This window comes from Phycodurus eques, chromosome 5 (genome assembly GCF_024500275.1).
Source record: "Phycodurus eques isolate BA_2022a chromosome 5, UOR_Pequ_1.1, whole genome shotgun sequence".
In the NCBI taxonomy this organism is placed as follows: domain Eukaryota; kingdom Metazoa; phylum Chordata; class Actinopteri; order Syngnathiformes; family Syngnathidae; genus Phycodurus; species Phycodurus eques.
The window spans coordinates 21,400,004-21,425,190 of record NC_084529.1 but is presented as its reverse complement, the minus strand read 5'-3'; the positions used below and the strand labels follow the sequence as shown (position 1 = coordinate 21,425,190).

General features: G+C 40.8%; 1 protein-coding gene across 6 annotated transcripts in view; it reads left to right on the top strand.

The window, feature by feature from the left end:
* Positions 1 to 25,187, top strand: part of cntn1a (contactin 1a) — an 80,915-nt gene that overhangs the window by 18,846 nt on the left and 36,882 nt on the right. For 2 of the 6 annotated variants that reach the window (XM_061678026.1, XM_061678029.1), the window contains exon 2: positions 22,919 to 23,059. In XM_061678026.1, coding sequence (XP_061534010.1) covers positions 23,002 to 23,059 — 58 coding nt within the window. In that variant the 5' untranslated portion in view covers positions 22,919 to 23,001. Of the gene's footprint in view, positions 1 to 2,672; positions 2,686 to 2,737; positions 2,802 to 3,099; positions 3,167 to 12,584; positions 12,640 to 22,918; positions 23,060 to 25,187 lie in introns of those variants that run through there. The other 4 variants (XM_061678030.1, XM_061678028.1, XM_061678025.1 and 1 more) reach the window with 4 other exon arrangements.

Genomic DNA, 25,187 nt, shown 5'->3' with positions numbered 1-25,187 from the left:
ACATTGTTGTGCTCAGATGCTGCAGGCCAGAAGCGATTGTTCCTTTTAGTCCTAAAAAGAGCAGTGTGGTCAGCCATCCACTTGAATGCTAATGGTGACCTATATACTTTATGAAGACCTGGGTCAAAAGAGAAGGCCTGGGCACATGCTAAAAACCGCAGCTAAAACAAAGTATTGTACATTTAAAAAAATAAAAATAATAACCAACATTAAACATAATGAAATTGAACATAACATCATTTAAAAAAAAAACAAAAAACAGCAAGAACGTTAAAAACAAAAACAATAAGTCTCATACTGTGTTGAACGCCAAGGAATAAAAATGGGTTTTAAGGTATGTTCTAAATATGGACAATGAAGGGTGTCTTTTATAATGTGCATTATAATGAGCGCCAGCAGAAAAAGCCGTATCCCCTTTGAGCTTTTGCTTTGACTTCAGTACTTCCAGGAGCAGCTGGTTGGAGTGTAGGGATGTAGCAGCTCAGAAAGGTAAGGTGGAGTGAGACCATTTAGAGATTTAAAAACAAATAGCAGAATCTTAAAATGAACTCTAGTGGCTAGGCAGCCAATGGAAGGAGTTATGTGCTTTCTCTTACATGTTTCATTTCAGAGACAAGCGGTAACATTTTGAACCAACTGGAGACATTTGAGGCAGGGCTGGCTGGCTCCAAAGTAAAGTGCATTGCAGTAATCCCCCCAGATGTGATGAAGGCATGGATTACTGTTTCCAAGTGCTGCTGTGTAAGAAAAGGCTTTAGCTTTGCTAACTTCCTGAGGTGAAAAAAATTAGACTTGACTAACATACCAATTTGCCGATCCAGTTTAAAATCACTGTGGAACTTAAAGTTACAGTGCGTAACTTCAGTCATTTTCACCCAAATCACTGCTAGTGCAGATGACACAATGTTGATGAAACCTATCAGCTCCTCTAACATCTTTCTGAATTGCTTTTAAATTTCGGCTTGACTGGCGACGCTCCACGCTTGCTGGCGCACCGGAAATGACGTGCCAGACATGATGCATTTTACCTTGCAATGGGCGGCATGTGGCCCTCTGTCTCCCGTTTGTAAAAGACTAACTAAACAGTATTTTGTGTTTTGTACTAGAAAACAATCAAACAATACCTCTTCAAAATAATCTTTTTTTTCCCCCCACGGACTTCCCTCAAAACAGAAAATATTGTAGAATCACACGGTGGGGAGACGGTGGCTAGGCATAGCCTACATCAGTGATTCCCAACCAGTGTGCAGGGGCACATTTGTGTGCCGTGAGCGCTCTTCAGGTGTGCCGTGGGTAATATAAAATTTGACTTAATTGCTCAAAATTTTTTTTATTTCCAAGACATAATGTATCTTTCTTCATCTATTTATCCAGTGAGGCAAAGTGACAGACAGAACAAATAAATGCTCTTACGTTAGATGGCAGGAAGTACATACAGTAATTCATGTATCCACTTTTTGTGAGATTTTTGTTTGTCAGTGTGCCGTGAGATTTTTCACTTGTAAAATATGTGCCTTGGACAGAAATGTTGGAAATCACTGGTCTACATCATATCAACGCGACGGCTCTGTTATTGTAATGCAGAATTCCACCCTAGGGGGCGGCAGAAGCTACGCACTGGAGAGAGATTGAGATTTCTCTCAATAATGCGGTGCAGTTGTTGGTGGAACTCACTGTTCCCCGCTTGTCGCCTAAACATCATCCTAGACACCCCTGCGATAGGTTACGCATACAGTATATTCAAATTTGTACTTGCTGCACAGCTGTAAGACCATGATAACTCCAAGTTGTTCATATAGAAGATACATTGTTATGAATATTGTGTTGAAAGGGATGCAGGTGGAGCTTTGGGACGGACTCCCAGAGGAGGAGGGAGGAAAGCCATGCAGAAAATTTACTATGACTCTGAAACCATATTATATTTGCCTTAATGACTCAAGCGTAGGAATCAATACAGCTGGATTGGCTTCACTGGCACAAGGTCCACTCGCAGGAAGTGGGTATCTTCAGAGCATCCATTATGGATGAGAGGAGGAAAGATGAAGTACAGAACGTCAAAGACAAGAGGGAGAGGCTTAGAGGATGTTTCATTGTGAACATTAGAAGGTCACAATGAATGCACACAAAAAAATGTCAGGTTTTATAGGAACCTGTAGCTCAAGGTGCAATATGCACTTGGGAGACATTATTTACATTGTACACTGAAGATGAATACTTCACTGGGCATTGTTGTACAGTACACACACACTGCTGGAAGGGTTTTCCAACAGGATCCCTCCATCCATTTTCTATACTGCTTGTCCTCATTAGGGTCACGGGTGACCTATCCCAGTACACATTGGATTGTTTGCCAGTTATTCACAGTTAAAATGGTTTCCGTTCTGCGCTCATTTGTTTTTTCCAAATGACTGAAATTTGTGAATTCGCACCGACCACCAGCAAGAAAAAAAAAACATGTTTATGACTCTTGAGTGGCGTGTGTGGGGTGGGTTGCCAAATCGATCTTAAAGTAGTGAAATCAGGTAATTTCTTTGTTTGCCATTCCGCCCCACCACTCAGCCGAGTCACCATGAATAACACACACACACACACACACACCCACACCCACACCCACACACACACACGCACACAAAGTTGTTTTGTACATCTCTCTTATCTGATTTTGTGATGTATATCCGGTCTTGGGTAAGCAAATCTTTACCAATTGCCTCTTGTTAACAGTTTGACAATAGCTTCTCTTCAATGCAATAGAAAGGACATCCATCCATTTTCTATACTGCTTATCCTCCTTAGGATTTCAGGTGAGCTGGAGCAATTCCTATCTGACTTAAGGCGGGAGATGTGGCAGCGGTCGCCTGCCAATTGCAGTTTTCACGTCTACCAAAATGTACAATTCAATGCTTGAATTGAACAGGTGTTTCATAAGTTACACTTGCATGGAAAGCATAAGATCTAGCCTGTTGCTGTTGGTTTGTGTTGGAAACCACTGTGGCGTCGTCACATTGTGGAGGAAGGATGGGCTTGAACAGAAACGTGTGTCACAGCTGTCACAGCGTAGCGCAGTACATGCCCGAGGTAGTGAGAGCCCAGATTGTACGTGTTCGGGGGAAAAGAGAACATCCTGTCAATGAATCCTTCATTCCGAAGCCCTGATGTTGCGTCATGGGTGAGTGAATGTACTTTTCATTCATTTCCATGGAAGCGTACATCATCGTTGTATGAATGAGAGAACAATGAAGGTTAAAAAATAAAGTACTATATCGTACAAATTCTTCTCATTTACCATTTTATTGTATTCCCCATTGAGGAAATCTTGCATTTTCCGGTAACATGCCGAACTTAGTTTCTCCCTTTACAATATTGATGTCACCTTACTGGCAATATCCTCCATTGCTGCTGTTTTTCTTTTCCGTCTCTACCTCCTGAGGCCCGGTCACAAGTAGGGCACACTGCAAAAGGTTAAGCGTGCCATGAGTGTGTGGGTGGGTGGAAGAGTGAGAGATTGGCGAAGCAGACCTTGAGTGCCCGAGATAGAGGAGTGCAGGGTGCCATGACAGCAGTTGCAAACCAGCACCAGACGTTTATCCTGAAGCATTCTGTGCTCAAGCAGAGAGATATTTGTGTGTGTGTGGTGGGTGACAAATTTCTCATGTGTTACTGTAAGTAGGGCTGGGAATAACATTTGAATAACTCGTCTAGGTCGACTTCAAAAATAGGTCGACACAAGAATTTCTGCTTCGAAGCTCCGTCGGGACGAAAAAAAAAAAGAGGTTCTCCCCGGGACCATGTTGCGCTGCCGGAATCAATGTTTCACACGAACATTTATTGTAGGCTTTAGACAATCAGTATTTTTGGGGCCGATCACCAATCAGCGAGTTTAAAAAAACGATAACCGATCATCGATCCGAATACAAGATGGAGCAATGTGTGTTCATTTACTTAATTGCTCAAAAAATATATATTTACAATAAATAGATCTGTGTTCAACGCCGGTACAACCGTTAGCGCTAACACTAGCTTGCTGGGCTACATAACGTTTTGTTGCCTGCTTGCGACCCATATCGTATTAATAGTACGTGACCATACCTCAAGCAATACTTGAATTAAAGTCCTCTCCTGAGCACCGGTGACCAGCAACACACGTTTTCCCCATTTAGTTCTGACAATACAAACGATGCAATCGATTGTTGTTGTCGTGGCCGTGGTAACGAGTGTATCCGGTCGCGTTTGAGTTCAGAAAATACAGCCCAGTGATCGTAAAAAACGGGATGCGGTGGTATCGGAATACAAGATTTTAGTGCAGTAGTCTGACATAGTGCAATTGTGAGAGACCAAATTTGTCTTGAAGTCTGATCAGATATTTACAGTACTACTTCGACAAGGCTAAAAATACACTGGCTTTTGGGTTCAAATATACCGTACATGGCGACGCGGAGTGAAGGTCTTTTGCGGAGCCAATCAATGGCATCATTGATTGCATCGACGAATTGTGACATTAGAGCGGATCTAATTAATGCTAATTATCGGCCGATACCGATCAGGCCGATAAGATCGGTCTAAAGTCTAAATTATTGCAGACGGACATTTTGAGTTTAACATATCACACATTTGTTTGCCCATGTGTGATGTCACGTCACTTTGTGCTAGTTTCTTATTTGGGCTAATATCCTAGCCAATATTTTTGATGAGCCTCATGTGAATGTAGTTCGTTTGTGCTGAATAATGTAAGTACTGAATACAGTTGTTTATGTACCATGGGTTCATAATTGTGTACTTGCCATAAGCATGGCTTTGATGTTTTATGATCATCTCCATTTTAACTGCTTAGCCGCTAACTTTTAGAATCTATACACAATTAATTGTCTCAAGATTTGCTTGTCTCATAATTGTGTGGCTTTTCTGCGGGTACTCCGGCTTCTATGCAAGCTTTCGCACGCAGTCAGCTGGGATAGGCTCAGAGCAACAATCGATAGCTTTTCTATAGATGATGACATACATTATATGCACATTTGACATCTTTCAGAATCGTGACTAATGCTGTTTTACTTTTCTTGCGCATGTTTGAGCAACCAAGGCAGGCATGGAATATTGAACTTCTCTCTTTCTTCTCTCGCTACCGTGCGTAATGTGTTTCATTCATATCAAGCCTTTGCCCTATATGCTCATTGTAGCCTATGGAGAGGAAATTGTAGTCATCGTCATATGTGCTGCGCTCGTGCCTCCATACATTATGTGCATTGTTCATTCATGTATGTTGCGTCATAGTGTGAGTGTTTTTCATCAATATAGAATTTTTCAATTCTATATTACCGACATTGTAAGTTTGACCAATAAGAAATGAGGCTTTCTTTTTCTTTGCTCGGAGGGATTTATGCGAGGGCAAGGCCCTTGCGTGTGCATAAGGTTTTTAGATTAGTAGGTCATGGCAAATTAACCAAATGAGCAAGGTGTAGGGTTGACTAACTGGCGTTGAAATACTTTGATCGTAAAGATTTTGGCCTGGATGTTCTTCATTTAGTGCACCGTGTATTTTCCCCAAGCAATTATCTTTCAAATCAGCCCTTAAACAATTATTTAGAAAGTCATTAAGTTTTTAGTATGCTTAACTGTGGACCGTTTTGAACACCTGAATGTCTAAATGTGATGCGTCCACTGTTCAAACTATACACACTTGACTACAGGGGATTTTATTGTTGTAAAATATGATCCATGGACGTAAAATTCTGAACTAACGCTAATTTACTTCCTCTGTCATTAAAACAGAGAATCAAATTTGTGGAATCAAATGTGCGGCCCTTCTGTCACGACGATCCTGCATATTTGCTGTTCTTTTATTATGTGTACTGTATACAGTATATTTTTAAACCTATCCTCTGTTATTCGATGAAAAAATGATTTGCTGTCTTGAAGCTTGGTGTTGTTGTTGTGAGAGTTGATTCTTTCATCATGTTTTTTTTATTTATCTGCGTTTGACAGTTTCACAGTCAAAAGTGGGTTTCTGTTTCTCTTCTGAATTGATGCATCTTCTAATAGTCCTTGTAGTCTTCTTTGCCGTTGTGATTCGCCTGTACATGTATTTTATAACATTTATTCTCTTTAAATGCCAAAAGGTGAGTTTAGCGACTTGCCTAACAGCGTTTATGTAAAGAGCTCATGCTCATTTTTGTTTGCCAACGTGTAAATGTCACATCAGTTTGCGCAAACGTGTTATTTAGGCTAGTAGCTATGCTAGCTAATATTATTGATCAGCCTCATGTGAAGGTAATTTTTTTGTGCTGAAAAATCTAACTACTGAATACAGTTGTTTATGTACCATGGCTTCATGATTGTGTACCTGCTAGTAGCATGTTGTTGATGCTTTATGATCCTATCCATTTTAAGTGCTTTGCTGCTATCTTGTGGCATGATTCTGAAAAATATTTATGGTTTGTATATACGTTTTTAACTGTTAAACACCAGAGATCAGTCTACGTAAGAATTTTGTGGAGACGATAAAATAAGAGCACATAACGCCACAGCTCCAGTTGAGAGGTCCTGGGTTGAAATGTTGGCTCAGGCCGTCCTGTGAGGAGTGTGCATGTTGTGCCCGTGCTTGCATGGATTTTCTCCAGGTACTCTTGTCTTCGTCCCACATTCCGAAAACATGCACGTTAGGTTCATTAAAGACTTGCTATCATCCATAGGTATGAATGGTATTTTGTCTACATTATGTATATTTCTGTCTTCTGAGGTCGTATCAGAGGCTGGATGGCAGCTGTATGAAAAGGAATAGCAGATTGAATTCCAGGTGAAGTTTAAGACCTGACACTAAATTTTCCCACCCTCCCCCCCCAAAAAAAAAACCTCATGTAGTAAGTATGATGCCATTTTGTCATCTGAATGCTGCATTCTGTCTCGTTCTTGTCCAGCTGTGTTCTGTGTGAAAGACTGTGTTAGATCTTCTATGCCAACCGTTGCAGGCTGTCTTCCATTGCTCCAATCCACTTAATCCATCCATCCATCCATCCATCCATTTTCTGAGCCACTTCTCCTCACTAGGGTCGCGGGCGTGCTGGAGGCTATCCCAGCTATCATCGGGCAGGAGGCGGGGTACGCCCTGAACTGCTTGCCAGCCAATCGCAGGGCACATACAAACAAACAACCATTCGCACTCACAGTCACACCTACGGGCATTTTAGAGAGAGGGGAGAACATGCAAACTCCACACAGGCGGGGCCGGGGATTGAACCCGGGTCCTCAGAACTGTGAGGCTGACGCTCTAACCAGTCGTCCACCGTGCCGCCCAAACCACTTACTACTTCTCCTAATCACTGCAGACTAAAGCTTTGTGGGCAGGTTGAGGTTAAATTGATGTCTTTGTCTTTTGGTTACTTGCTGTGATTCCAATCTTTTTCTCAGCCCGGTCACAGTTAAAAGCTTGAAGGAAGCAATTTCTTTTTGAACCAGTTTGGGTGGCCCCTCACAGAAAACCCTTTAAGTTGGATTTACACTGCATGGTTCAAGGACACATTTCACGTTTGTGCTGTCATGCGTCATCGCAGCGTAAAGACACACACACAAAAAAACATACGGAATTAGGATATATTCCGATTGGAATTAGGCTTTTTTCAAACGTGGGTACAAATCTGATGCGTATCGGTTATCTGCCAATTTGAGTCCAGCGTATGATGTCATATAAAAAAAAAAACGATTGGTGATGTTTACGCCCCCACGTATGCCCAAGCAACACATAAGAAAACCACCTGCTGTAAATATACGCTATGGCAAAGAAAATTAAATATGGTCTAAACATGGTAATTAGAGGTGTGTCCATTAAATAAGCAAAATAATTGATGTGTGGAGGTTATCCTCATATAAATCAATGGGAGAAAGAGTCAGCCTCCTAGTCCAACTAATGTAACGTTTGCTATTTGTATTATTTATTTATTGATGTTTACTTCCATGTTATCACTGTCCGGCATTGTCGCTTGTGGAGTTATTTACATCTTCGCATGCTGGTTGATTGTCAGCCATATCGAATATGCGTCACGTTGTGGTAATAGCCTACTGTAAGTGTCATGTAAAAAACAAGATAGATTATTCATGTTGAGCAGGTGGATAATCAAGATTCACTGACCTGTTCTTAAGCATCAGCGCACGTTAAAGTGGGACACAGTTCAGGAGCGCACTTCAGCGTGTTCCCGTCATTACTTGGTCGTGAATCGTGAAAAGAAAGAAGTTAACGGCACCAATTTCAAACAACACACTCCACAGTAATGTCATACACGGTGTGGAAACATTGTGTTACAGTTTGCTACAAGAATCCAATATTTTTCTGTTCTTTAAAAGCAGAAGATTAGGATCCAAATATATCTGTTTGGATGAAAACCCTACTAAAGCTACACGCGTTTAAGCTCCAATATACTGTTACTAGTTCAAATATCTATACTGTACATTTGTACATGCTTGGGTTTTGAACCAAAGAAAATGAATCCAACAGCTGTGGATAAAAGATGCAAGTCTGGAAGTTCGAGTCTTTTCTTTTCAGAAAGATTGCATATGAATATGTATCGGTTCTCCTCCTTTCATGTATGCGCTCGCTTCATTTTCGGCCGACACGCGACAGCACGCGAAGTGTGATGCTAACGGGTGTGAAAGCCGGGCACGGCAGATTTCAGACTTGACACACATGACTTGGGATTGCAATGAAAAAGGTCTTTTTAATAACCAGACTTGAAATGTAAAAAAAAAAGAGAATAGGAAATATTGTAATTCCTTTTTAGTCGATGCCCATTTAGGCGATTATAGGGGGGAGGATTTTTAAATTTCACTGCCATTGGTTGCAAAATAAAACAAGTTTAATGAAGGAGTAAGGGGGCGGGCGGGACAAGCGTCTGATGGAAAAGTGTTCATTTATTCATGCTCCATGATGACTTTTGTGTTGAACACAGTTGCAGGAATGTACAAAATCTAAATTCTCGTTACTCGCACTGAGGTCGAAACACAATCGTAGTTTTTACTTTCTTAAGTGTCATACAAATGTAAAAATAAGTTGTTGACAAAACGTCACAGTAAAATAAAATAAATTAAAGGAGATATGTATTTTTTCACAATTTAAAATATCCCGGATGACTTTTTTTCCTTTTTTTCCTCCAACGAGCAAAATCAAGAGTTAGAGGTTCAGAACATGGATAGTTATCGTAATCGTTCAAATAAAAATACCCCAGTTATTTACAGTCAAGTCATTCCCTAGAGTATTAAGTTTGAAGATACAGTATATTTTGTAACTGTAGTCTTTTTAGAGAAAAGACTGGTCAAAATCATGTACCCAGGTGTCTTTACAACATGTGCAGGACTAGCTTTCATCAAAGTACTCCAAGAATGAAGAATTATAGGAATTATAGTTTATATCAGTTATAAGTTATATTTTATATATATATATATATATATATATATATTTTTTTTTAGACCAGCCCTGTCTTATGCAAACTAGCAACTGTATACCCCGCCCCATATACTGCTGGACCTATGGCCAGTCTGGCTTTTGTTACCATGACGACCAAAGGCGTCGCTTCAGACGCTACACTGTCTGTATGCGTCTCCACCATGCTCTCAACTTCCCAACTTAGAAGCTAACGCTGTTAGCTAACGCTAATCAGCGTAGCCATCAGAACTCAATGCAGCTCTACCGACCTTTTAACTTTGACGTGCCAGCGGGGGTGTCACACCTGTGAGGGATGTGGATGCTTCTGCGTGACAGCGCCTTTGCATCACAGTATCCCTTGTGCCTAAAATAAACACACGGTCGCTCCTTTGCGGATTTCTTGAGCATGAAGCAGTAACAAGAAGGCGATGGCATGCATGTTATATGGTGACGCTGCAGTCTTGCTGCTTTGAATGTGAGGCTGCTCACTTCCTGTCCAAAATCTTTTTTTTGCTTCATTCAAGCAAACCAGAAGCCTAGATGCTCCCTGAACTGTGGACTCGTATGTAGCGCACTTGAGCTGAGAGTGCATAAGCAGCGCTTTACCTGCCACGGTCGCGTTTACTCCGTCTTAACAACAATGCCGCTTTGAGCTTGTGCTGAGTCAGAGGTCAGTCTCTTAATCAGGGAGAAAGCAGCGGAGCAAAGCGAGACTCCAAGCTGGCCGCATGTCTCTGACAGATTCGCGTTGCTTTGGTTTCGTTGTTTGTGGATGGTCATTTGTTACGTGTGCACGTTAGAACGGAAAGATGCATCATCAACGGCAGCTGCTTCAACGTGTGTGAGGCCTGTGAGCCTCCTTAGTCATGAATCAAAGGCTGGAAAAGGAGACATTAGGTTTACGTTTTAAGACTTACTGGCTTGGATTTCATCGTAAAATACGTGAAGGGAAATATGGCAAATGAATGACTTAATACGTCATTAGAATTATTGGGAGCATTTCACAGCTGTATTATCCCTTTTTGCATGGGTTATTTGACCTCTCTTTTTGTAGCATTTACTGGTAATTGAGTTTGGCAAGCTATGACAAAAAATACAGAATTTAATTATAATCCCTTGAGAAATACAGTCATAACATTAGAAAAGAAATGTTGACTTCAATGTAATATTTCTGTATCATATCCATGGACTGTACTTAAATAAACAACCCCCAGATTTGGGAGATTGGACTATTTATAAACAGTTTAAATCAAAATTATTCATACTTGGGTCAAATTAAAGTTTAAGTGTTTTTTTTTTTTTTTTTTAATATTTTGTTGAATTGCTATCTCCTGGCTGGAAATGTTAAAATAAAATGCCAAACAAGTTGTGTTAGCGATATGAATGAAAAAATATTCATCATTTTTTAGAATTTTCTTTGAGGAATTACAATATATTGCACTATTCTAAAGTAACTTCTAGGATAATGTAGAACATTTTAATGAATTTGACAACACTGCATACAGCATTTATTGAGAAACTGTATGCTTGAGTATTTTTGTGTGAATGTAAAAAATAACTGTGAAATTACCATCAGCTTTTTATTCACCAACATCGACTCGTATTCAAATTGAGTTGGGGATGCATATTTTGGGGTTTAACTGTACAGTGTTCCCTCGCCACTTCGTGCTTCACGTTTTGCGGCTTCAGTGCTTCGTGGGTTTCCAAAATATTCATTAAAAAAATAAAATAAAAATACAGCCATATCGGCAGCCATATTGCGGAAAGACGCGTTGTTTTATGTTGATGCACGCGAGAGGTTTCCCTGCAGCCAAACAAAGAAATGAGTTGACTCAGAGGCCTTGTACATGCCTGTACTGTACGGGCACTCATACAAGGCGTGTGATTGGTTCCCGGCGCGACATCGACCAATGAGAGCACGAGTGGATTTATCCTGTGAGCTGATTGGCTCCGCATCATCGCAGCCTCACCCAACATCTTCCCGTGTTGTGTCTCGCCAGTCTCGTCCACGCTGTTGTGTTCGCAATAACTTTTTTTGTTTAAGCGATATTTTTTTTTATTAGTTAAGCAAGCCCTTACAATGCCGCCGAAGCGCTGTGCCCCTGCGAAGGCTTCCTCCGGGGTGCCCAAGAGGAAGAAGAAGATGATGACCATCAGTGAAAAAGTGAAACTTTTAGATTTGATCAAAGAGGACAGAAGTTATGCATCTTCTCTCAGAAGGCAATGTTGATGAATGTTAATTACTGTATAATAAATGTTAATACTGTTTAAGGTTTAATAATTAAAGATTTAAGTAAATATGTGTACTGTTGTAATCTTTGTCTTTATAATCTTTATAAATACTGTTTACATATTTTAAACATTCTGGTACCCACATACACATCCAAGAAAAATTCCTGGGGGGGGGGGGGGGGGGGGTTGCAAATCATACTTTGCGGTTTTTCACTTTTCGCAGGGGGTTCTGGTCCCCATTAACTGCGAAAAACGAGGGAACACTGTATATGGACAGTATATAGACAAAATGTTTTTTCTTTTATTTTTTTTTAAATAATGTTAATTTCTAAAGAAAGACAAATAAAATCTCACAAAACTTGTAAATACTTGTTTCCCTCCTCTTGAAATTGCATGATTTACCCCAAAATGTGTTTAGGGTATGAGTAATTATTGGCTTAGCAATATTTATATGACGAGAAACCACTCGGAATAAAATAAATACATGAACCTTCAGTGAAGTAGTGAAGATTGTGAACATTCAGTGAAGAAAATGATGATCAAATGTCTGGACCACTGCTGAGCTTAAGCGTGTGTTAGAGGGGGGAGGACGTCTTATGACGACCCGTGTGCTTGTGTGCGTGTGTTTGTGTTGGTGGGACAAGAGGGCTTAAATGATTAAACAGCAGCCTGGCCACAGACAAGGAAGAGAGAAGCCCCCTGACTGTGGGGGGCGTCTTCAGTCGCATCCATTTGCATGACTCCCTCTGTCCTGCTCAGGGAATTAGCCTTTCTTTATTTCCCCCCTGTACCGCTACCTCCCTCCTTCCCTCGCATGCCCTGTGCACGCACCTCAAAGAGCGAGCCTCCATCCAGCGGCATCTCATCGGGACAGACAATGGAGCTCAGTATTTAGGACACTTGGCAGGGTATGCATGTTGGGAGGGGGCGGACCACGGGGACAGGGGCTGCTAAGTAGCTCATCTCGCCTCCTCGATACAGGCATGGCAGCTCTACACTGCAAGGTAAGCGCAGGACACTTTGTGACCTTGTTGCCTCAAGTGTGCTCACATCATCACCGCCATAATGCAATTAAACACGTCGCTTGTTTCGATGAGCACTTGTTGTCAACATTTGTTAATCTGCGGCCCAACGCTGGCTCGACTCCCTTTAAGCCAATCATGGGAGAATGCCTTTGGTTAGACAAGAGGTGTCCAAAGTGGAGCAAACTATTTTTGCTCCTGAAACGGACTAACTTCATTCACCATGATGAAGAGATTTTTTTTTAAATTACTATTTTAATGGTAAATAAAGTGGTGCCTTCACTTAAGATTTGAGTTTGTTCCGTAACCAAGCTCTTAACTCGAAAGACTCGTGTCTCAAGTCATCTTTCCAACTTGAAATGGATAGAAATGTCATTAATCAATTTCCACCCTCCAGAAAAACACTTTATAAAAGCATGCAGTAATAAAATAATGAAATTACACAATCTGAGGATAAAGAATATATGCCTGTCAGTATTGTTGCTGCACTGTTAGTGTTCAATCATCCGTTACTAAAGGGATATATGACTGCCAGTCGATGCTAGTTTCATTAGCCCTATGGTGTTTAGCATTGTGTGTTAACGGATGTTTTAATTATGTGGTTTGCTTAAATACACAACGTCCAGTTCTCTATGTTTTACGTTTAGTTGTAAAGTAAAATTTCAACTGGGAGTGGCAATGAACAGCCTGACGCAAGCATCTGGCCTCTATTTTGAAGAATTGTTCGCTCGCTGCCAAACTGTTGCTTATTGTGAAGTTCTCTACCACCAACGTTGGGTACCCAAAATTTTGCTCACAACAACAACAAAAAAATTTACTCGGTCAAGCGACGGCTTATATGTCGAACAACTCATACGTTGGACCACTTGGACCAACCCCCACACTTTTTCTGCACCCAAACTTTTCTACCCACACATTTCCACCCATTTATTAAAACTATTTTTATAAATAGCGTCGCAGACCCTGTCGAACGCTATCTTTAGTATTTGCTGCGGCCCGCTAAAAGTGGCACTGGGCCGCAAATGGCCCTGGTCCGTACTTTGGAACCCCTGTGTTAGCCTGAACTAGGATGAATCAGTATCGATTCAAGATAATTGCAAAGTGAGAACTCATCCCGCTCTGTCATCGAGATAATACACCACTGTGAGCGAGTGGTGGAGACATAGGGGGGCTTATTAAATATGTCTCCCCAGAAACATTTCATCCCATATCTTCATGGAGCAGATGTGGCATGAAGCAATTAAGCCGAGTACTCGATGTAATAGAGCGCACGACTCCCATCGCAACCTTTGCCTGTGTGACAGTCTGTCGCGTATGACGCCATGTGACGGCTGAACCGTATTTTGAAAGCATTTTAGACTTAATAATTATCTTGAAAAAGAAATAGACGGGCACAAATGTCATGAAACCCACCCCTCGCAATCTCCTGTCATGCATGATTAAAAACTCTAGAAAGCGTTTTACCTCAAACTACGGCTGGAAACACAGTACATGGCTCAAGTGACACAATTCGCAATTTTTCTGCTCTTCGAGTGGCACAATCCGCTATATGCGGAATGTCACGTGACCAACCCCGGAAACGGGATAACTGGCGTCCGATTTGATGACGTGATTGTTTGAAACCCGACATTTTGTTATGGTTGGTGTCTTTGGACAAAAGTGAAATACATCTAATATTGGAGTCTTTGGTGGTTCTGTGGTGACATCTTGTGTTAAGCAAAAGACATTGTAGATGATTAAAAGCACTACGGGTGCTTTAAGCAATGGATTGAACACAAACAGTGCAGCAACACACGTAGACAACCAATATAACAGGACTCACAGTCATATAGTCGTTATCGTCTTTGAAGAATGACTAATATTAGTACCAAACTGATGAGCTGAGAGGAGTTGAGAACAGTATGAACAGTATGTCTGTCTTGGTGGCCAAGTGGCCAAGGCGAGCACACCAGATGGAACAGCACAATGATCATTCAGTTGATGCAGTGTGACAATTTTTTAAAAATTCTTTTAAATTCTATTTATTGATGTCATTACAGTTTATTTTTAGTGAGTACCATATTATAGTGCTATTTTTCTCATTAAAAACACATTTCTGTTGTTTTTTTTTTTTGTTTGAGGCTGGAGCGGATTAATGGCATTTCCAAGTGATTTGAGATACTAGCATGGTCAAGGAACCAATTAAAACTCGTATCTCAAGGCACCACTGTACACCGATTGGTGACTGTACACTGGATCCAAAATGTATTCACAGCGCTTCACTTTTTTCCTTATTTTGTTTTGTTGCAGCCTCACTCCGAAATGGAATACATTGTTTCTTTCCTGACAATTCTACACACTACACCCCATAATAACAACATGAAAAAACATTTCTGGGAAATGCTTGCTCATGTATTAAATAGAAAACTTAAACCACATGTCCATAAGTATTCCTAATATTTGCTCAATACTTTGTTGCTGCACCTTACAGCCTTAAGTCTTTTTGAATACCATGCTAGCTTGCTAGATAGCTTGGCACAGCTGCCGTTGGACAGCTTTGCCCTATTCGTCTTTGAAGCACCTCTCAAGCTCCATCAGGTATAATGGGGAGCGCAATTGCCATTTTTAGCTCTCTCCAGAGATATTCAATCAGATGCAAGTCTGGGGTCTGACTGGGCCACTCAAGGACATTGAAAGGAGCTGTCCTGAAGGCACTCGTTTGATACGTTAGCTGTGCGCTTTGGGTCATTGTCCTGCTGAAAGATGAACTGCCGTCGCAATCTGAGGTCAAGGGCGCTCTGGAGCAGGTTCTCATCTCTGTACATTGCTGCATTTATCTTTCGTCTCCGTTTCCCAGTCTCAGCAATTTGGGTTACCGCGCACGTGCGTTGTTCAACATGGGATGCACATGGCATTGAATCAATCACAACTGGAATCTTCTGCTTGTCTCAGAAGACGTTTCTCCTCTCATCATTCCTCTGTTTAAGCACACAGGGCAGACAGAGAGGCGAAACGTCTTCGAAGACAACCAGATGAGTCGATGTGCAAAGGATTAAATGCCAGGAGAATGAAAGAGAATGTTGTCACACCCGTGGAAGATGTGGGTGTTGAAACTTTTATTAGTGCAAGAGTTCAACACCAGCAATTTTTAGTGGTAAGGAACAGTCAGGTCTTGTCTCACGGGCTCCTCGTATAGTTGTAGTATATAACACTAGCTCTCTCTGTCTTGAAATAACCATTACGTGATCAGGTTAATTCGGGGTAAACGGTTAAACCGAAGGGTGTCCTGGCAGGAATTTTCCGGGACGAGAAATTATTTCGTCAGTAAGTGAACCTGAGGCAAATGGCTGTGATGGCAATAAGGCTATGTTCACAATGGAGGTCAATTCCATTTTTATTTGTTTTTATTTATTTATTTATTTATTTTTTATGCCCAATGTGACATGTCTGATTTGTTTTTGATTTGTCAATGAGAACGGTATAGTACAGATATTTTTTTTTTTTTCCAAAATCTGATTCAGGCCTTTTTCGTATGTGGATATAAATCAGATATACTGTATATGTGATCAGAGTCCAGTGTGGACGTGCAGGTAGCTAATCTGACCGATACATCAAACTTCACAATTGTTTGACAAAAGAGACATGCAACAAAATGGCAGACGAACTCAGTGGCGAAAAGAAGATGCTTTATAGCTGATAAATATCAGAAAATGTTGGCTCCGGTTGCACAAAGTCCTTGAAATTGCCTCAAATGCGTGATGAAGAGACCTGCGCAAGGGGCCAAATTTACTTCCTGCAAATACACTGCGCCATGTGACGTGTTTGTGTGCAGGCGCAACGACTCGTTGGCATCCGCAATGGAAGTTGCATTTGTTTTTGTCATGGGAACGACGACAGAAAAATATCAGGCATGGTGTGTTGCGATGTGAACATTGCCTAAGATTTTGGCCCTTTAAAGTCTGCGTGCGTCTTTATTAGTGATATCAATATTGGGGGTTGGATTACATCATGAATATTTCAAAGTCTTTGCTCTCAGTTAGAGAGGTACTGGGGTGTTTTTGCTGGAAATACTCCAGACCAAAATGTTGACTTATTCCATGGGCTAGCCACCATCCCTCCACAAAATTACAGATCAATCAGTTTACTCGTTTTTGCGTAATCCTGCTAAAAACAAGTACGGATGAGAACTTCATTGGCTGAGGTAATCAACGGCAACTCCCTACCCAATTGTATTGCAGTACGTTCTGTTGAGTGTTGTTGTCACCCAGTCAGTTGACACTAAATCTGATATGACGTTCCACTCGTATTCTCCTGACAGACTGAAGAAGATCTTGGGAATCAATACTTTTTGCCATCAATAATTCACGAGTGAGAATTTTGCGCATCGCTACTTTGTGGTAAAAATAAGATCCAATGTAGCGCGAAATGGATGGCAGCTTTATCTCTTGAACATTCCTATCAGGTGTCAGGAGGGAGAAGATGGGATGAGCAACTTCTAGATGAGGTTATTGATTGAGCTGTTTCCCAATTGCCTGTGGAAGTGTATTCCAATCTTTTGATTTTCAATCAACTGGCCCAAGGAACATGTTTCATTGCAGAAAACCTTTAGAAGAGGTGAGAACAAGTTCAAATGCTGCATTTGTCAAGCTCAAATGTAAAAAAACAATACCGCGGCTGTCTGATGACAACCAAAACAGTAACATTAAGTGGGATACCCACAAAAATATACAGTGGAAAAATACCATTTGAAATATCTTGGTACTGCAACCAGTTTTAAAGAACTGGACACTGTTGTTGTGTATTGTAATGTCATGTAAAATGTTGTTTACGTCCATGCTCCACTAGCATTGTCGGAAACAAGTATTTGCAGGTGATGTAGTAGCATTGAAGAAGTAATAAGACGAAGCAATAGACTGTTGTTGCGTTTCCGTCTCGGGACAGATTTAACACAATGCTCCACACATTGAAATAACAAACAAAAGAATGTTATAACGTCAAAGTTTTTATATTTTGTTGGAAACGTTCAGAACCAAAATATGTTCTTGCGAGGGATGTTGTCACTTATTTGCGAAAGAAGAGGAATTAATAAGAGGAATCGTCAGGGAAGCAAACAAATGATTTCTTGGAATCGAACTGCGAACAGATTCTCGAATGAACTGTTTTTAGAGTCCCATCGCTAATCAGAATCACATCTCCACCTTTAGATCCAAAACAAGAGCAATCTGTATTCAGATGACTTTGACACGGAGCAGAAAGTGGCGCAAAAAAAACCCAAAAACTTGATCAACAAGGCCACAACATCTTACTGAAGGATGTGTGATTGTTGGAAAACGAATTTCCTGCCTTGCCACACAATGTAGAAATTAAGTAGTGCAATGCAGGCAAACTACACAGGCAGTATCAATTGTTGTTTTTAGTATATGCCGCGGGAGACTAAAGGATGTACAGCAGCCCCGGAGGCAGTAGTTTGGACAACCTTGCTCTAAGCAGTGCACATCTTCCCTTCTTCGACTGATTAGAACCAATCGAGCCTTAACCCCATCTTGGCTTCTTCTTGCGCGGATTATCACAAATCTGATGTTAATGATTGCTACTGTTGATTATGTGTGAAACTCGATGGGGCGTCGGGAGGCCGTCGGAATGTCTTGGTTTTCAAGCCTGAACCCTCCAAATGCTTCCCCATCCCCCCTCAATCCGGAAGCTGGATCTTCTTATCTGATAAGGGATGGTTATAACCCCCACCCCATTATCATCGGAGAAGGAAGGGGGTCCTCTTCGCCTGGCGACATAAGGGGGTTATGGGGTCATGATAACAAGCGCAAATGACAGCAGTGGTCAGTGGAGGGATGCTTCAGAATCCCAGAATTTGTCCCCCGGCAGCGGCTTCTTGATGTAGTATGACTTCTAATCCCGGCGCAATCAGGTTGGGGATTCTACAAGGACTAAAAAGGGAATTGACTGAAATGATGCGAGCAGACTAAAGCTGCAGGCGACTGTGGGGGGGGGGGGAAATCACTACAATCGGTAAATAACTCTGGCATGACCCTTCGTGTAATTCATGGGAGTGTTAAAAATGGCGGCATTTGAGGTCGCTGTCACATGTAGGCCCGTTGAGTAAGCGCGACGACGGGAGGGTGAGCTCCGAGATAGAGGCCCCCGCTTATTAAATTAATACTGATTATAAAAGCATCCTGCTTCCCTTCTTCCACTGTATCCATTCGCTGGGAGCTCCTAATGTGATAGATGGGATTGGCCGCCTCGCCGCGCACCCCCGACGTTAAAACGAGGCTGCCTGTCATCTCCCCTAATCTCTTAAGTGCATCTATTGCCGCCATATATGATTCATGGCCGGGACACGACTTGTTTTTGGCAGCAAAGACGAGCTGAGCAGGGGAAGGAACCGAACGAGGGAGAGTGGAAATAAACACAATAGCATTGTATGACTTCAAAAAGAAGGATGTGGTGAATCGACGGGCAGCGGCAGGTCACCAGGCTGTAAATGACCGTTTGCATAGTTTCATTACCACTGCACCGCAGCACACAAAATGTCTTTTTTTTTTTTTTTTTTGGGCTGGTGTTGCTAGGAGACGCCTGCTCCTCTGTATCCGAGCAGATGAACACTTTGGACAGGATGAGCGGTCACGAGTTTCACACCAAACACTTTTGGTCTTTATTCTAGATGTGTGGTCGCCATGTAGACACCGGAAGACACAAAATTTAGCCTCTGCTCACACCCGAGTTGATTGGAATGGTTGAGACGGGTGTATCAACACAAAGGAGACGGTCACAACTACTCATACAGCTGCAGTAATATTTGTTAGTTTTAAAGAAAATATGCCTGTGAGTATTGCCATGTCTGTCTGCATGTGTTGCTCCACCATTTTCTGGTTATTTTCTGTCTCAGACTGAGAATCTTTTTGGAATAGTGCATCAGGGTCCGTAACCTTTACCTAGACCCATGCTGTACCAGTTCTAGTACGTAAATACGAATAATAATACATATAAAATAGAAATATTTAAATAATAACACAAATACCCCTACTTATACCATATATACGTACAGTGTATACCCATGCGCTACCTGTACTGATAAATAATCATGTGTATAACAAATTTAGCAATAAATACACTGTATCTGCAGTATAACTACCTATACAAACATTGCCCATATACTGTAACTGTACTGGTATTCAAACCCAAGCTATACCTACTCATATACCCTTGCTGTACATATAACAAAACACAAGCTGTACTGTACTTCACCTATACCCCATTGTACAGACACATATAGCTGCTCATGCAATATACAGTTGCATACAGTATTCTGTACCTAGACCAAAACGTATAGACTGTACTGTACTGCACTTCGCCGATGTGTAGCTCGACTCTACTTATACAATACCTCTACAATTACATACAGAATATTGCCCTTTTTCACTCATACTATCCTAGTCATAGAGTGTCTCTTCCCAGATGTGCATACCTGTACAGAAACTACACCTATACATATACCTACTGTATATTGCCCTGTGCTTGTAACTATAATTATGCTTTATCTGTACCAACACATATTATCCACAGTGAAACTTTACCTCAACACACTGTACTGGACCTATACCTGTACTATACCTATAATCATACAATACCTGTACAGTTACATATACTCTACCTGCTTACCATTACTACATACAGTACCTATGTACACTATACTGTATCTATACCCATAGCTATATATGTACTAGAACGACATATATACACATATGTACAGTATATACGTAGTGCTGTATCTGTAACTATACCTTTACTGTATCTGTACCTCTTCATATAGTTAAACTTTACCACGACCTGTATGGTATCCTATATAGTATACCTATACATACCTGTGCACTAATGTGGTACCCATACTGTGTTTTACCTGTACCAAAACACTAATGTACTGATACCCATCCATCCATCCATCCATCCATCCATCCATTTCCCAAGCCGCTTCTCCTCACTAGGGTCGCGGGCGTGCTGGAGCCTATCCCAGCTGTCATCGGGCAGGAGGCGGGGTACACCCTGAACTGGTTGCCAGCCAATCGCAGGGCACACATAAACGAACAACCTTTCGCACTCACATTCACACCTAGGGGCAATTTAGAGACTTCAATTAACCTACCATGCATGTTAGTCCACCGTGCCGCCGATACCCATACAGTTACATATATAATATATATACCCATAAGTATACCTGTACTAGAACTACACCTATACATAATTATATGTATACAGTTTTCCATGTATAGAAATGCCTCCAATGTACAGTATGAATACCTACCTACAGTAGACCTACCGTAGGTACCTGTACTGGTGCTTAGATCTACTTTATACCATCATGTACTGTACTGTACCTATACCCCTACGATACCTATACATACTCTTATAATACCTCCACAGTTAAATACGCTGTACCTATTTACCAATACAATATACCAGTATTCATACCATACGTTTTTTGTTTTTTTTTGCACTGTACCTTTGACTATACCTATACGGTACTGTATCTGTACTGATACATCTTATCCTGATAGTTAAACTTCACTTCGGCCTGTAGAGTATCCTATACTTTATCTATAGCTGTACATATACTCATATGATACCCAGGCCATACATGTACAGTACTGTATTGCACCAATACCAGAACTTTTGCAGTCCCCTAAAATACCTATACCAATATGTTTATTTGTATACAGTATATTATACTGATATGGACACCAACGCCTGCACCAAGCCAGTAGAAAGAGATTGACACATCATAATAAGACACATCATTCCTTGTGTAATTTCTGGTATTAAAGTCATTGTAGCAGGCACATCATATGGTAAAGAAATTTAATTTTAAAATGTATAATGAATTAATTCACCCATTGTGAAATCCTAATTATCCTTCCCATTGTCTCTGTGGGTGCTTGCGGACGCGACGCTCAGAAAGCTGTTGCTTTTCATATTGTGTTAGTGGGTGTGTGTTAGCGTGTGCACGGTCGAGGTGCTTGCTGGCTGCCGGTGATATGTGTGACATTAACGTCTTTGGGGAATGTCGAGATGTCTGCTCAGCTGAACCGCCAGTGGTGGTTTGTTTTGGCGAGGGTCCACGAGTCAGTCAGTTGGTTTGAGCCGCGGAGGCTGACAGGAAGCAGTTAGTGTGAAGATACTAGTGACTTAGCATGGAGGAAAAGGTGACGTTGATGTGTCACGTCGCATAATTGTGTGCCGTCATGTTTTTGAAAATGGAAGAAGAGAGACAACATAACATTGTCATTTAGGGCAGTGATTTTCAAGGTGTTGTACGTGTACCACTAGTGGTATGCTCAAATACAACTTTGAAGTTCAATACGTTTAATCTGTTACAACTGTTAGTTATGAAACATTCATTCACATAATTTTTTTTTGGTTGAACTTTTATGTGCAATACAGTTTAAGTGAATCATAATCTAAGCACACTTGTATTATTTTACTTTATTTAAGAGCAGTGTTAATGTTCAAACTGTGTACAATATTACAGTGGCTTACAATAATATTAAATACATTATATGTTATATGTTCTTGGAGTAAAACCTCTGTCTTGTTTTTTGATGAACACTTCATTTTATGAAAAAGCAACTGTATTCTTTAATATATATTTTCCTTCTACATTATATTTTATTGTTTTAATTTAAAAAGTACACAATTAAAACGAAAACCTTTTTTTCTCTTATTATTATCATTACTTATTCTTATTATTAACATCATCATCATTATTATTATTATTAGTAGTAGTAGTAAGTGTAGTAGTATTAGTACTATTCAAATAGTAGTAGTAGTTGTAGTAGTAATTATTGCTGTTGTTATTTTTATTATCATTGTCATTATTTCTGTTTTTGTTGTTTTTATCATTTTTCCACAATGTAGTTTTTCATCATTTTCTATTGTTCTTGTTATTGCTGTTATTGCTATTAACAATGATAAGGGCGATTTTTTTACTTTTTTAATGGGGTGAGGTGAAATTTGAGTAGTACGCTTATTTTTAATTCTTTATTTTTCCCGAGAAAAAGAAAATAATGGTGCACCATGGTTTTGCTTTTCCCTTATTAATATTATGTTTGAAATTCTCGCTAAAAATAGTGGAAAAACGTTGAGCATTTTGTCTCCATGTTATCATATCTTGTAATATCATGTCATTGTATTGAATGCACATTCCCATCAAAGTATTAAAACATTCTCTTCATATACTGATAAAGGATCTCTCTTGTTGTGTCTCATTAAGGAGAACCAGGCAGTCCCGCGAATGTTCCATCAGCTGAGTGTCTAGCTGAAGCTCCTCCAACAGGCAATTGTCACGTGGACATCATGTCAAACCTCAGCCTGCTCCTCTATCTCCTGCTGCTGCTCTTTGGCTCCCTCGCAGGTCAGTGGCAGGCAGAAATTCCATCTCAGCTACAGCGGTACCTTGATTTATAAGTTGTAGTCATTCTGTGACCATGCTCGTAACTCAAATCCCTCGTATCTCAAATCAACGTTGGCCACCCCCCCCCCCACCCCAAAAAAAAATGTATGTATAAAAACCTGCAGTAATCGTATAATACAATTGAATGTAAAGATTTAATCAGTTTGGCAAAAAAAAAAAATCCATCTGACTTTCATCCATCCATCCATCCATCCATTTGCTGGAGCCCATCCCAGCTGTCATCAGGCAGGAGGCAGGGTACACCCTGAACTGGTTGCCAGCCAATCGCAGGGCACATACAAACAGACAACCATTCGCACTCACATGCACACCTACGGGCAACTTAGAGTCTCCAATTTATGCATGTTTTTGGGATGTGGGAGGAAACCGGAGTGCCCGGAGAAAACCCACGCAGGCACGGGGAGAACATGCAAACTCCACACAGTCGGGGCCGGGGATTGAACCCCGCACCTCAGAACTGTGAGGCTGACGCTCTAACCAGTCGTCCACTGTGCCGCCCCATCTGACTTTCAATTAACTTAATCTTCCCATTTAAACTTTTTTTTTTTTTTTTTTTTTACTTTTTTCCCCAAGATTGCTCACATGTTTCTATAATTTCATGCTTAAATTAAATCCGCTTCCTGTTTTGGAGTATGAGTACTTTCACTGCGAGGTAATCAACGTAAATCAACAGTTTTTGTGAAGTTCGCAGCCGCCATCTAGTGGCGGATTGTTTGAAGATCACTCGTACATCAAGTTTTTGGTCGCAACGCACAACAAAAACATTTTAACGAATGCCGAAAACTTCTAAATTGGGGCACTCCTAAGTCAATGTACCACTGTACTTCAACTTCTATAGCCTGTGAGAGGCTGATTATCTATCAATGTTTACTAAGTTATTTGATGACACGTGAGGAAACCCAAACCATGTCAAATCTGCAGTACTCATAATGCCAAAGCTTTCTGTCCCTTTATTATTGCGAACATGCAGCGCAATCAACCATGCTGGAAACAAAGCCAAGTGGACATAAAACAATAAGTGGGGAAAATGGACTGTCTGAAAAAGATCCCGCCTCCTTGGTGTACTTTGAGCTATTACTTGCAGCTCGCCTATTGATTTCAGTCTCCAGATTCAAATCACAGTTCACTTCAATAAATCATTGAGATTTTTCTTTCACTACAGCACCACTTCAGGTTATATAGAATTGTGAAGCTCCGCCCCATACAGACCTCTCATCTTCTATGCACGTAAAAGTAAAGTGCACAGTCTAAAGCGCCGATGCATCACAAAAGCCAGCAGCCGACGGCGTTGTTATTGCGACTCAAGAACATTGGCTTGACATTTCTTTGGGGGTGAAGGATGAAGGTTGATGGCCAGTGTGATGGCAAAAACAAAACTTGAGCCCACACACAGCACTGTGCAGCCGTTGGTGCCTGTAGTTCAACAACTGCAGTGATGCTAATTCACAAGGCAATGTTTGTCATGTGTTGCATTTGTGGTATTGATTAAATTAACACCTTTAATTGATTCGCATGACGTTAATGTGAGTGATTTGACTCAATAATCTGTCAGCCCAGAGTCTTATATGCAGCGTTCATCTTGAAAATCAGATCCCGTCAGATTTTATCACTGGGCTAGTGTCAATACTATTCTCTTTACATACACAAATTTAACAAAAGGTAGCCTTACACAAACATGAATAACGTGTGCATGAACATTATGTAAAGTAACGTCACTATTACATAAGGCAACGTTACACAGAGTAACGCAATGTAACGGAACACAGCGTACTGTACTGCAACGTAACTGTAACGCAATGTATCGTACGTAATACACCCTAAAGTAACATAACAACGCAGCAGAACGTAATGGATCATTACATAGCTTAATGCAACATAAAGTAATGCGACATAACGTAATGCGACGTAACGTAACGCGACATAACGCGATGTAAAACAACACAACATTGCGCAACATAACATACGGTAACGCAGCTTAACAAGGCACCTAAGTTAACATAACGCAGCGTGACGGAACACAAGGTGACAGAACACAACGTGACAGAACACAAAGTGACGGAACACAATG